General features: G+C 40.7%; 1 protein-coding gene across 6 annotated transcripts in view; it reads right to left on the bottom strand.

Moving 5' to 3' along the window:
- Positions 1-14,233, bottom strand: part of ripor1 (RHO family interacting cell polarization regulator 1) — a 47,935-nt gene that overhangs the window by 6,824 nt on the left and 26,878 nt on the right. For 3 of the 6 annotated variants that reach the window (XM_084934355.1, XM_084934354.1, XM_084934352.1), the window contains exons 10-20: positions 10,231-10,356; positions 8,941-9,089; positions 8,650-8,767; positions 5,134-5,238; positions 4,603-4,757; positions 3,871-4,492; positions 3,338-3,471; positions 1,872-1,992; positions 1,179-1,314; positions 614-763; positions 379-537 (exon numbers count right to left, since the gene is read on the bottom strand). In XM_084934355.1, coding sequence (XP_084790481.1) covers positions 379-537; positions 614-763; positions 1,179-1,314; positions 1,872-1,992; positions 3,338-3,471; positions 3,871-4,492; positions 4,603-4,757; positions 5,134-5,238; positions 8,650-8,767; positions 8,941-9,089; positions 10,231-10,356 — 1,975 coding nt within the window. Of the gene's footprint in view, positions 1-378; positions 538-613; positions 764-1,178; positions 1,315-1,871; positions 1,993-3,337; positions 3,472-3,870; positions 4,493-4,602; positions 4,758-5,133; positions 5,239-7,206; positions 7,324-8,649; positions 8,768-8,940; positions 9,090-10,230; positions 10,357-14,233 lie in introns of all 6 variants that reach the window. The other 3 variants (XM_084934357.1, XM_084934356.1, XM_084934353.1) reach the window with 3 other exon arrangements.

Genomic DNA, 14,233 nt, shown 5'->3' with positions numbered 1-14,233 from the left:
TTTTAGTTATAAAATTGTAGATATTTTTGTTGTCAATTATGAAAATGTTCACTTTAATAAATTTTTATACATACATCTGGAAAGAGCAGGAAATAGTAGGCTACCACACATACACACACCTGCCATGCTAACAGTATACTCACAGCTTTGGAAGTGAAAATGAGAGCATCTGGTACCTTTCTCTTTCTCTCCCACACACCACAACCTGATACTGTGGCACAGTATCAAATGTGTAAATGCTTATTAAAATGAAAAGAAGGTTTTGAACTGGCACTGACAATTAGTAAATCTGGTCTTAAACATTTAACGAGTATGTATCTGACCTATCCTGTGTGTGTGTGTGTGTGTGTGTGTGTGTGTGTGTGTGTGTGTGTGTACCCTCTTTTGCCAGTTCAATGATGTGTGTGTCCATATCACTGACAGCATTCGAGTCCAAGTAGCTCCACAGCTGGAACAACGTCACCATCATGTTGTCCCTGCTGCTTCCTCGTCGTGGTAACCTCTGATCCAGTACACGCTCAACCAGGCACAAGAACACTGCATACACACAAACACAGATGTTAATATGCTCCACATACCAGCATGTGCAGTATACCCACTAATGATGATTTACCTGCTTCGGCCCTTTCAGGCAGTAAACCAGCGTAGATTGTCGACAGTGTATTCAGGAACCTTTCAGCAGAGACGCTGTACATGCTACCCTGTCCCACACATTCTTGCCATAGCGACACAGCACCCAGACACAGACCTAGAGCCGGGATAACTGACAAACAGAAAACAGGAGACCGTTACAAGCAAGGTAGGAAAGCAAGATACTGGGGGTTAGTGCCATACATAACATAGGAAATTTATTAATAGTATAAGGTTGCAGCTTGCTTTGAATCAGTGCCTTGTAAAGTCTGTTTTACCTTCTTGACAGGCTGCATGACACAAATCCATAATTACTTATTATTTAGTGGAATCTCTACTTCCATATACCCATGAAATGTTTCTGATTACACTAGTTGTCATCCAAGCCAAAAGCAGACATTTTCACCCTTATGCTCCAGAAGGAATGCTCCCACTAATGAAAATTCCTCTTCAACTTCTTTTTCTTGTCTATACAGTTATTCTGAATAGATGCCTTTATGGATGTTTAAACAAATGCACATGAAATGAACATAAACGGTACAAATCACCTTCAGTAGCTGGTCTGATTTTCTGTGGGTTTTCTTTGGTGACGCGTCGGATGATTTCGAGGACACGAGCCTCTCTCAGCAGTCTGTCCAAGGCATACATCTCTCCACACCTCAGAGGACCAAACTTGCCCAGACGCTTAAAAACAAACAAAACAAAACACTTGTAAAAGAAGTGACCAATATTACAATTAGCAATACAACAGCCCTCACAGCTGCTACTGCTTTAACTCATCAGTGAGTGAATAATACTTTTCAATGGCATCCTGAAACTATGATTACATAACTATCAAACACTATGCCAATTGAATGGATTTAAAAAAAGAAAATAATGGTATTGACTGTATGTAAACATAACCTTGACTGGGTTTTCATCGGAGTTCCCCTGGTCAGACCTGCCCAAAACATCTTTCCGAGGAGATGTTCAGCAACCATCCTAGTCAGATGCCTGAATCAACTCAACTGACTCCTTATGATGCAGATTGTGTTCCTCAGCCCATCTCTAAGGCTGAGCATAGACACCGTTCAAAGGAAGCCAATTCCCATGACTTGCATCGGTGAAATTTTTAATTATTCACTACCCACAGCCGTAGATGAGAGCAGAGTGAACTTAAGGTATCGATGTGCCATGAGAATGTGAGGTAGCTACATATGAGTTTGGCTAATAACATGAGGATAGTGTTGCAGATCTCTTACCAACAACTGTGCATTGCAGTTCCTCAAATGGACCACCAGGCAGCAGTCTAGAGTGGTGCAGCCTGTGGTTAGGGGTACGTTGGAGGAGGAAGGACTGTCCCAGCCTCTATCCAGCAGAGACCTCCACACACACACACACACACACACACACACACACAAAACATCCAGTGTTACATAACATTTCCATTAACGCTGTTTTATCCATATAAAGTTCAATACGGTTTAAATGTACTGTCCATGGAAAAAAGGCTCTCAACATTAAAACCCAGACTTGGTCAAATACAACAGGGAAGTTAAAAAAAAGAAAAAAAAGGCGTATGACAGACAGCATAATACACTGTTACTGTGTGTTGATGGTTTTGAAGGATAACATATCAAATATGCTTATATTGAATTTGATATAGCAACATTTCAAAAAGTAGTTTACCATCGTCATGCATCAACTCTCCTTTTATGAACACTAAGCATCTGGGAACTGAGGATACCACATGCTGTGCTTGTGGAGGTAACACGTCATCAGGCCTTTTTCTTTTCAGTTCAATTCAGGTTCTCACTGGGAGATGTGTCTGGACTGCAGAGAATAAATCTATGTAGAACGCACGTTAGCAGCGCCTTGCTATATTAAAAAATTAATTATAATGGAAGGCTACTACTACGACACTGTTGCTAGTTCAGTTCCTGCAATATAATGGAGTTATCATCTATGGTGCAAAAGTTCACTGGCTTTTGAATTGTGCACTGACAAGCTATTGATGCACAGTGCAGAAGACACACAGTTGATAATTTCCCAAGAAGAATAATACTTTTTGATGAGTTTCAGTTCAGTAAGTGGTAAATGAATCTGACTGGCTGACAGTCAGAGCTATTCAGTACTGTTCCAGCCTCGTCTCTTGGGTACAGAAATTGCTCTGGATTTTCTTAACCATTAAGATTCCATTCCATATTTTGTACAATACATTATGAACTCCATAAATAAATTAAAAAAAAACACAGAGTTTATATTGTTGTTTTAAACTCATTTTTGCCAGTGATTAATCCAACTGGTTGTGAGAAGTTCCACCAAGTTTGCTTTTTGTTTTAGGATTGCAGAATAGCTTTATATTAAGCTCAGTTATATACAGGCACAACTGTGGGATAAGGCCATTCAGCTAATGACCTTTGGCAAAGAAAATAAAATATGATTTTTAAGCATTATTTCAGTCAGGTTATGTGTTAGTTTGACCCTGCTTACAACTGTGCTACAGTGATCATACAATGGCCCAGAGGACACCAATACACTGGAGTTTGTAGATGTTAAATGAAGTAGGCATATTTACAGTGTCTGGTATTACTGTGATTCAGGTTTAATGACCTTTAGATCATACTTTCTTTGCTTACTGATTAAGACTGTATGTGTCACTGTGTCATTACACTGAAGTGTGCAAAGGCTTGGATGGTCGGTTTTCAGTTCATTTGTCAGCACTGACCTGCCATTTCTACTCCTCTTATCACCATCCTCTTCTTCCTCCTCCCAGTCTGATCCATTCAGGAAGTCAAAGCTGCCAAGAGCTGTTTCCACTGTGAGGCTGACTACACTGGGTGACCGGCTGTGCCTCCCACCCTGCACTCACAAACAAAGCCATAGTCAGGCTGTACGCAGTCACTTCAGTTTTTGTTTTTTCAGGAGTTCTTTGAATCATAGTCACATAATGTTGGAACAGCATGTAATCATTCAGCTCAAATGTATGCTGTCTGTAAAGACAAGGGAGGCATACCAGATACTGTAACCACTGAAACTTATATAGTAATTGCACAACTAATATTTGCAGTAATAATATTTCGATATTAATGGCACGGGAAAGCTGTGCTAACATTTATAAATACATACAATCATTGCCACTTAATGTTCAAAAAGGGGAAAAATTAAACTTGGGGACTTGTTAAAAGTACTTTTAGCTTAAGGCAGTTTTTTGTACTTTACTAACCTGTTTTCTTGTTTCTCACTATGCTTTACTCTCACCTTCAGTGTAACCTGCAGCAGTTTCAGCTCTTGTTCCAGTAGTTGTAGCTCAGAAAACGGTCCTCTATAATCATCTATAGAGGAAAGTACAGCTACCAAGGCATCCTCTAGTCCACTGTCCACTGGACCATCGCCCTTAGCAGACAGGCAGTTGGAACTTGAAGCTGGGATATCCTCCTCCACTGGCACCCGCAGAGCTAGATATGTCATATCCCCGCTTTCTACAGCATTAGAGTCTGCTCCTGCTCTCAGAGGGGCCGATGTATCCACAGAGGTGGATGTATTGTGTTGCTTCCTGTCTGGGTGGGGATCAGTGACATCAACAGCTGTGTCAGTGTCAGCAGAAGTGGGTGACTCGGGAGTTCTGCTGGCCACCTCCATTTCAATGTCATTGATTGAGATTCCAGAGACCAGAGACATCACGTCCCCCGATTCACTGACAGGCAGCACAACCCCATCAGCACTGTTTTCACTAATGTGACTCAGAGAGCGTAAGTACAGTGTAGAGTTACTGCTGGTAATTATTGGCACATCCACTGGTGCCATAGAGGAGTGCTTCCCCGCAGCTTCTTCCTCACCGTCAGGCTTTGTTATCACAGTGACTGTCCCCTTTTCCTCATGCCTGCAAAATAGTTCATATATCAGATGTTGATAGAGCTCACCATAGAACAAGAATGTTATTTCATCTTTGTTCTCATGTGCAAACAAAACATTAACTTTTTTTTAATCTACCTGTTGCTCTCCGCTGGTTGTTTTGGTAGGTTGATACCTTCCTGACTGGCATTTTGAGCTGAGGAAAGCCAGTTTCCGGAGCAAGAAGAAACATCAGGCTGAAGGAGGGAACTCCTTTGTCCAACTGGCTGGATGTCTGGTGTCACCACCACTGCCTGGAAAGAGAGACACACTGAGTCACAGAGTTAAAGTAGTAAACACAGTAAAGTAAGCAAACCAGACCAGGATAAAGAGTAGACCGAGTGAGGACTGAGGCTCGTTAAAGAAACCATTTGTGCATGGTACTGGCGGCTCCTCAAGCTACTGAATCATGCAATGTACTTAGTTTTTACAAGACTGTACACATGCCCATGATCTGCTGTACATACTATAAACATAATACATATCAAAGTTTCTTGTATTCATAATACTTTTGTTACTGTGTAATGTTCAAACAGCTGTAGCCCCTCTGAATCTGAGGAAGAGAGATACAGATTGAATCCTTAATATTATCATGTCATAGATGAGAGTTCCATATCTGTTGTGTGTTACCTTCGGATGTGCAGGCAGCTGTGGGCTGGTTGAATCATCAGAAGATTCTGAAGAATTAGACCATGCTGGTCCATTCTCCAACTCTCCCTGTAGGCGGATCATGTTCTAAAAGAGATCAGCACATTTTAAAAGGCTTGACTGCAAAAAAGGGGGAAAAAATGGAGACCTTTTACAACAAGCTGGCAGGAAACTGAGCAGTCACTGCACCTGGTTGTACATTATTTGAGCAAAAGCGACACACTTCCTTTACTCACATATTTAAAGTGAAAAGTAAGGTGAAGGCAAGACATGAGAGTCAGCATGTTATCCTGTTAACCAAAGGTTCAGAGGTGACTGTATGGGAACTTTTTTCTATTTGCTTGCCATTTTTAATATCAGTATAGTACAACATCCTTAGTCTAGCTCTGTAACACTGTAGCATTTATTTATAAAGAGAATAACTTTGAGTTATGCAACTATCGTGTAAAATTCAAGAAAATACTGGCCAGTGCTACCCCTCAGCCTCCTCATAGATCCACCCTTCGTTTCAATTTCAAAATCCTATGTCACCTTGTTGTCTAACTTCTGACCTTGAGGTCAAGGACAATGAGATTCGAACTCATCTGAGATCAGTCTGCTTTTAGTAGATATATCTATGGTATCGATTTGAAAATATAAGGAGTCTTCATTCTTGAGTTATTGCAAGATTTTCAGAAAAGGTGACCTCTGACCTTTACCTGGCAGTAGGGATGGGTACCGGTATCCGGTGCCATGATGGCACCGGTTCTGACATTTCGGTGCTTTATTTTGGTGCTTTTTTTTCCTGAGCTGTGATACACTTTAGATTCTAGCCAATCATTTTACGTTTCCGAGGATAGTAGGCGGGTCCAGGTACGTACGTTCTTTTAGAGCAGAGCTACAGATTAAAAATGCCCAAGGCGAAGCGGTCAAAAGTCTGGCTGTACTTCACAGCAAAATATGCAAACTCAGCAGCCTGCAACAAGTGCTTTAAGCTGATACTGTGATACTGTCAAAGGAGGTAACACCTCAAATCCGATGAAACACTTGGCGACGCATAGCGTTTTTTTAAAAGCCGAGAAATGCGCCGTATTCGATAGCTTGCTGCGAGACCTCGCACCGAGCACATCTACTGCGGGTGTGGTGCCTGTTATCGGACCCGGTTTGCAACATCCCGCAAAAACCCGAAGAGGAGAGTCCTGGCCCCTAGCCCTGCCAGTGTAGCAGAAATGATGACGGATGATGATGGCAGCAGCAGCCGTTCTTCTCTGCGTGAGTAGCGTAATGTTGTTCGTGTGTAATTTACGTTGAGTAGGCTAACCACGTTATTACATTAATGCATGTAAGGTGAACTAGCAAACACCGTCGTAGTTACATGCGGCTGTCTTCTTGTTTGATGGCAGATACTCCCTTCACCCTGGCCAAAAAGGCTAAAATGACCAAAGAAAGTGGGAAACAGCTAAACATGAGGTTTTTGGACAAAGTTTGTGTTTTTTCCATTGTTTAAGCACTGCTTCCAGCCAAGAGTGATACCATATATGCCCCATAGCTGCAGAAAAGTCTAACATTGTTATCTTTTTACAACAAAAACCAGCTGAACATGAGAGGTTTTTGGACCAATTTTGTGTTCTCCATTCTTTAAGCACCGGTTTGAGCACCGTTTAAGCACCGGCACCGTTTCAAAAGTACCGGTTTGGCACCGGTATCGGATAAAACCTAAATGATACCCATCCCTACCTGGCAGGGTGAGAAATATACTGATGAGGTAAAAAGCTAAAGGCTTCAGTGCTTGTGTGAAATGGCTAGAAGGAGTTATAAGTCTAAAGATCATCATCATAAACTGGCACTGATGATGGCTAACAGTAGTCAGCTCTGTCGGAGGGTGGGGGTCTAAATATTATAATTAGAGAGCCATGGAGATGCATGAGGAAACCTTTCACACATCTGTCATGGCTCCATGAAGCCATAAGCACACAAATGGAGACTATGATTCTAGTGCTTACTCTACACCAAAGTATCAATATACCAGAAGGTCCTGTGTTTCTACTCCGCGAGGTCTACTTCATCACGACTTACTGCAGTGGACTGCCTTGTTGGTGAGTTGTCACTACAGGAGCAGCTCTGGCTAAGAGTGCCTCTGAAGATGTCCAGCAGTGGCCAGTGCTGCCGCCGTGTCAGATTCCGAGGCAGAGACTGGACATCAAAGTGGCAGCAGGTGGAACAAAGGGCATTGGAGCAGTTAGATAGTGAGGGCTGCTGGCTAAACTCGAATGTCCTTTAAAACTCTCAATGTTCTCATTTACAGATTTCTAATTTTATTTGGTGGATTAAATCTATAGAATAGATTTAATCTGTTATTTTTAAAAAAACAAAAAACAAAAAAAACATTGTGTTCTCATCGTTTTTTTTTTTAAAGCTGTGCTTGACTCCTCTCTCTCCCCCCCCTCTGGAAAAGGCTGTTTTTATCTGATTGGTGGAGGTGGAGAATCCCAGGAATTTAAAACCTAGTGGGCGTTTAATCATGTGCATCATCACATGAGCCAAGGTGTGGGGAAAAAAAGAAAAAAAAGAAAAAAAAAAGAAAAGAAAAAAGGCGTGGATCATGACCACCAGAGGTTTTGGGTGAAACCACTGTGAGACCTTGTCCCATGCTATCATGTGACCTATTGAGGTCACCAGACGTAAGACACGAGTGGGGGTTGAAGGACTGGGAAGGGATCTCAAAACTATGTTGTAGGTGACTGACAGTTGGTGTTGGACGCCACCCTCTCATGGTTGTTCATAGTGGACACGGATAAAGATGCACACCTGAGTCTTGTTGAGGTGGCTCTTCTATGCTGTGCCATGCTTCGAAAGGAGTGGCAATTTGGTTTCCTCAATGTAGAGGCCTGAGCACACTGATAAGTGTTTTTGCTTAGCATGTGTCTGGGAGGTTTTTTTCCTTATTCCTAAAGGTATTATCCTTTAGAATTTAGATGTTATGTTTATAGTTTTTGTCATTTTCCATTTCATCAATCTGTCTTTCTCCTGTTAGTGCTGCTTCCACATTTAGTTCTCTTTTCCTCCATTTTTCTGTCAGTGTTGTGTTCACATAGCTCATCACACACATCTGTGTTTACAGACTGAACATTTCCCATTTTTCCCTGTGAGTTTGTTTTTTCAAACAAAGTGTCAAGCCTTCATTTACTTCCTGTTTAAAAATAATTTTCCTATCGGCTCTTCCTTGTTGGTTTTCTCTGTGAATGAATTTCTGCCTTGTTTGACTTCCTGCGTTTTGTTTTCTAGCACTTTACAGAGAGTAAAGCTTCCCTTTCAGCTATTTTCTGTTGTGAGTGGGCCTATTCCTCCTGTTAAAACCAACAGTCTTTGTTAGTTTTCCAACTATCTGTATATGAATGCCAAGATAATACACATTAATATATGGGTGGTAAGTACAAGCAATCAGCAACTTTACACAAATTGTTCTAGGGTTAGACTGAAGCCAAAGAACTAATAGTCTAAAGCGAATGCTAAACTCACACGTAAAGGTGGTGTGTCAGGTGGAGTCTGGTCAAAAATGGCTGAGATTCGCTTATTGATGCTTGGTGGTTTGTTGACAGTGCTTGCAACCGATCCCTGGTCATCTTTATCAAACGGACTGAGAGAGGTGAAAAGGAATAAAGGATGGGAAAGAGAGAAGATAAATTCAATAAACATCAAATAATATTTACATTATGCTCTGTTAATGATACCTTTAAATGAACAAACACTACAGCACTCATGAAGCTCAGTATGATTTCGTACACTCACAAGATGACTGACAAAACTTACTTCCAGGTCACCTCAAGGCTTAGCTTAATAGTCCCAAGGTCATTAATATCCACAGCAACCATCTGGGGCAGCGCAGCAAACAGGTCCTTTGTTTCACAGGAAACACTTCCCACCACCACGTGATTGGCTAAGCTCTTTAGCTCTGTCACCTAGGAAACCAGAGAAATGTTGTCTGATCATTATACCATCTTTTTTTTTGCCGTCAACAAGTCAGTTTCAATCATCCAGGCTGAAAATAGTACACTGTCAAGTTTGTCAAGGTGCTGATGTCATTGGGAAAAGATATTATTAATAACACAATAGGATCACACAGTGTCTTTTATGGCTGAGGGGTAAAAAACTCACATTCACCAATAATAATGGACAATATGAAGTTCCAGAGGATATTAAAGTATTATTCTTTGATAACTGAATTCAAAAAGGTAAACTTTCATACATTGTATATTCACTACATGCAAAGTGAAATATTTCAAGCTTTTTGTGTTTACATTTTGATAACTATGACTTAAAGCTCATGAAAATTAAAGATCCAGTTTCTGAAATTGGTACATTTCATTTTGAAATGATCAAATGATGATAAAAAAAAAAGACTTGCTGTTGGTTAAAAAGGCCACTGCAACGATGTATATTAATGGATGATGTATATTAATTAATGACTAGAAGGAAAAGGATGGTTTTGAGAAGGTGTAAAAGAAAGAGTATTGTCAAGGAAAATTGAAACATTTGGGACAGCTTTATAAAGAGTCAACTGAGGCTGGTGTCAGAGCATCAAGAGCCTCCACTCAACAATGTCTCTGGGAAAGTCAACTGCCCCCATGCCACAGAGCACAGATGCAGTAATGGTGACCCAATGAAGTATTGATTGTATGAATTAACATCTTTTCAGTACTTTCTGATTGGTCTTAGGAAATAATGAAAATCAAAAATGCAACATCTAAAATTTTTAGATTAACTACAACTATGATTGGTCAAAATGTAAACAAAAAAAGCCTAAAATATTTTGCTTTACATGTAACAAATACAAGAAAGTAAACTTTATTTATGTAATAAGTGATTTTTTCAGTTTTGAAGAAAATGTAACAAAAAAAAAAAAAAAAAAAAAAAAAAAAAAAAAAATATTCATGACGCTCGGATTTTTTTTTTTAGATGCATTATTTTTATGACTTTTTACATAAGATGAAGCAGTCAATGACCCAAACCAGAACTGAGTATCAATAAAATTACAAATTTAAAGGGGAAAAAAACAAACAAAAAAAACAAAAACAAACCACAACACACTGAGTGACAGACCTTCACAGACAGGAACTCGTTGATGAGTGGCTGAAATACAATCTCTTCACTGTCCCACACTTGTTTAGCATTTATCTCTATTCTCCCCCGGAGCTTCCACCGCTGCCGACCATACTTCATAAAGATCTGAAACATACACATATGCAAAAACATACAAACACATACGCAGGGTTATACAAGTAGATGAATAATAAATTAATTTTAAAATACAGAAAATCCGGTTGGCTACTTCAAAATTATTGATAGTTTGAGCAGATAGATAGAGATAGATATCTCTATCTATCTATATCTATATATATTTATTATCATGTGATGATTTTCATAAAGCTCAGATTAATCTGACAGGGTTGAAAAGAATTGACAACTCACATCTTAACTACATAGCTATAAATGTCAATGGCTAGAGCATGAATGTGCAAGGTTAAGTTACTAAGTAAGTATCCCTCTAATTTCATAACTGATCATACACACAATCACACAGGACCTGCTGCTGTGTACACTTAGAGATAACTCCACAGGGAACAGCTAAAGCAGTGTTTTCACACAGGCACTGGACAAACCCTTCTCAAAACCGCGATAAGTCTAAATGGTTTACTATTTATATAGCAATTTGCTGTATAAATACTAATATTGCTTAGTGAATACTTAACACACCTTTACAATACAAGCCACAATGACTCATTCATACAGCAGTTTTCATTCTGTCATTTGTGTGCACTATGCAGTCTATCATGCTGATGCACCAGAGGACATCGCCTGCCCAGCAGGGTGGCAACAATAAGTAGCGATGTTATTTTAAAAAGGACTAAAAAAAACTTAGTAACGAGAAAAAATGACTACATATAACATGTGCTACAGACAAGTGTTAGTAACTGGCAATGAATCTTTCGCATCACCATGGAGGAACTTTGACCCACTCTTCTTTGCAGAACTGTTTTGACTCAGCCACATTGGAGGGCTTCTGAGCATGAATGACCTGTTTAAGGGTCATGTCAAAGCATCTCAATTGGTCCAGACTTTAAGGCCATTTGGTTCAGGGCATGAACTGATAAGCCAGACATTCTCCTTCAGGATTTGTTATTAGAGAGCAGAATTTATAGTTCATCAATTACAGCAAGTAATCCAGGTCCTGAAGCAGCAAAGCAGCCCCAGACCCACCAGTATGTTTAACTGTTGGTATAGTGTTCTTTTCATGAAACGATGTGTTAGTTTTATGTCAAATGTAACAGAGTCAAACCATTTTGTCTCATCAGTCCACAGAATATTTTCCCACAAGTCAATCATTAAGTTGTGTTTTGGCAAATGAGCAAAGGAGCCTTTGTGTTCTTTTTGGTTAGCAGTAGTTTTCTCCTTGATTTCTCCCATGGATGCCATTTTCCCCCAGTTTCTTTCTTACTGTTGAATCATGAACTCTGACCTTAACAGAGACAAGTGAGACCTGCAGTTTTTCAGACGTTTCCCTTTGTTCTTTTGTGACCTCCCAGATGAGTCATTAATGTGGTCTCGGATGCTCCTGGAACGGTTCACTAGTGTTCCAAGTTTTCTCCATGTGTGGTTAATTGGTCTCACTATGGTTACTAAAGCCTTTGGAAATGGCTTTGCAACCATTTCCAGACTTATAGATGTCAGTGATTTTGTTTCTCTGGTGTTTCTTTAGAATATGGCATGAGTTGTTGCTTTTTGAGATCTTCAGACCTGCTTCACTTTGTCAAACAGGTTATATTTAAGTGATTTCTTGATTTATCGGGTCTGGCAGTAGTAAGGCCTGGGTGTGGGGCTAGTGAAATTGAACTCAGCTTTCCAAATAATGTGGTTAATCACAGTTAATTCAAGATTTAATGAGGGGGCTTTAACTTTTTCACACAGGGCAGGTAGACTTTGATCATTTCATTTAATAAATGAAATGAACATTTAAAAACTCCATTTTGTATTATTTCAGATTACCTTTGTCTAACATTACATTTTTTTATTTTTCAATTGTGTTTCTATGGATGGATGTGAATGGATAAATGAGGCATGTTGTATGGAAAGCTCTGAGAGCTCAGAAAAGTGCTTTGGAAGAACCTTTCCATTTATAATTTGAAACAATTAGTGTGAAGAGTCACAAATATGAGAAGAAACAAAAAAGAAAAAAAAGGGGGGGGCAAATACTTTTTCCAAGCACTGTATGCTGGTTGGGCTCTAATCATTACATCATGATGAAGGAGAAGGACGCCACAAGCAGAAGAAAAACCACAGGTGGAAGATGGCGACTAGTGTAGCTGCTACAACAGCATTGCCCCTTGATAGGAAAGTTGATACTCTAAGGTGGATGACCAGTTGTCCATTTTCTTCTGCTTATCCGGGGCCTGTCAGGGGGCAGCAGCCTAAGCAGAGAAACCACGGCCACCTCCTCCAGCTGAAAGAAATTTCTCCAGGGTCACCTGGGTCTTCCCCGGGACCTCTTCCCAGTGGGACATGCCTGGAACACCTCACCAAGGAGGCCTCCTTGTCAGATGGTCGAACCACGTTAACTGGCTTCTTTTGATGTGGAGGAGTAGCAGCTCTACTCTGAGCCCCTCCTGGATGGCCGAACTCCCATCTCTAAAGCAGAGGCCAGCCACCCTTCGGAGAAAGCCAATTTCTGCCGCCTGAAGAAGCCAATCCTGTTCTTTCAGTCACTGCCCAAAGTTCGTCACCATGGATGAGGAGGGTAAAAACGTAGATCGACCGGTGAGGGCATCACTTTTGCACTCAGCTCTCTCTTCACCACGACAGACTGGTACAGCGATCGCATGACTGCATCCACAGAACCAATCCGTCTGTTGATCTCAACCCTGCCCTCACTCTGAACAAAACCCGAGATACTACCCTAAGTGAAGCAGTAACTCGTCCCTGACCAGGAGTGGGCACTTCACCCTTTTCCGGCTGAGGACCATGGGCTCAGATTTGGAGGTGCTGGTTCTCATTTCCACTGCTTCACACTTGGCTGTGAATCGCTCCAGTGTGATGATGAAGCCATCAGAGCCACATCATCTGCGAAAAGCAGAGATGAGATTCTAAGGCTACGTTCACATTGCAGGCGAAAGCGCACCAAATCCAACTTTTCTGACCCTATGCGACCCATATCCAATCATAGTATGACAGTTTGAACAGCACAAATGTGATATTTTCAATCCGAACTAGGTCACTGACGTATGTGGTACTGAATCGGATACATATCTGATGTTTCAGAAAGCGACTGCTGTTTGAACGGTCATGTCGCATTAAATCCGACTCTTACGTCACTGACACAAGACAGGCGCCAATTATCAGCACCGGAGAAGCGCCCGAGAAGACATTGTGAACGCTTCCTGGCCATCCAGTGAAACTGTTGGGAAGACAACGTTGGAGGAATGTGAACATTTTATTTGTACTGTATAATCTGCAGATTCTGACAGAAATCTGCAGCTATCCTTTGAAGCGCCGCTCCTCTCTAAAACAGCAATAAGGATAATCATTAGGCCATATGTAAATAGCAAAATAACTTTATAACTTAAAGCAAAATTGGGAAACGTAAAGTTCGAAACAAGTCTTTATATTAACGGCCATCAGTCAAACAGTATTGTTGGGTCTGGGTCTAAACAGCTCGTTGTGTGTGATGTCTTCTTTTGCACATGTGGGCCGCTTTGAGGGTTCACACTAGAGCGCGTTTGCGGTCACATTTTATTTGTAGTGTGAACAACCAGACCAAAAAATAAATAAAAATAATAATCGGATTTGATTAAAAAAAAAAAAAAAAAAAAAATCGGAATTGAGCATTAAGACCTGCAGTGTGAACGTAGCCTAAGATCGCTCCAGTAGAAGCCTTCCGGCACTTGGCTATGCCTAGAAATTCTGTCCAGAAAAATTCTGCACAGAATTGGTGACAAAGGGCAGCCCTGGCAGAGTCCAACGCTCACCGTGAATGAGTCCAACATATATCCGGCTATGTGTGATCCCCAATAGTTTAAGCACACCCTCCGGTCCCCCTTCTTAAAGATGG

The sequence above is a fragment of the Perissodus microlepis genome, chromosome 7 (genome assembly GCF_051167445.1).
Source record: "Perissodus microlepis isolate ML-2025 ecotype Zambia chromosome 7, ASM5116744v1, whole genome shotgun sequence".
Classification (NCBI taxonomy): domain Eukaryota; kingdom Metazoa; phylum Chordata; class Actinopteri; order Cichliformes; family Cichlidae; genus Perissodus; species Perissodus microlepis.
Note: the sequence above shows the minus strand (reverse complement) of the source record. Positions and strands in the feature narration are given on the sequence as shown.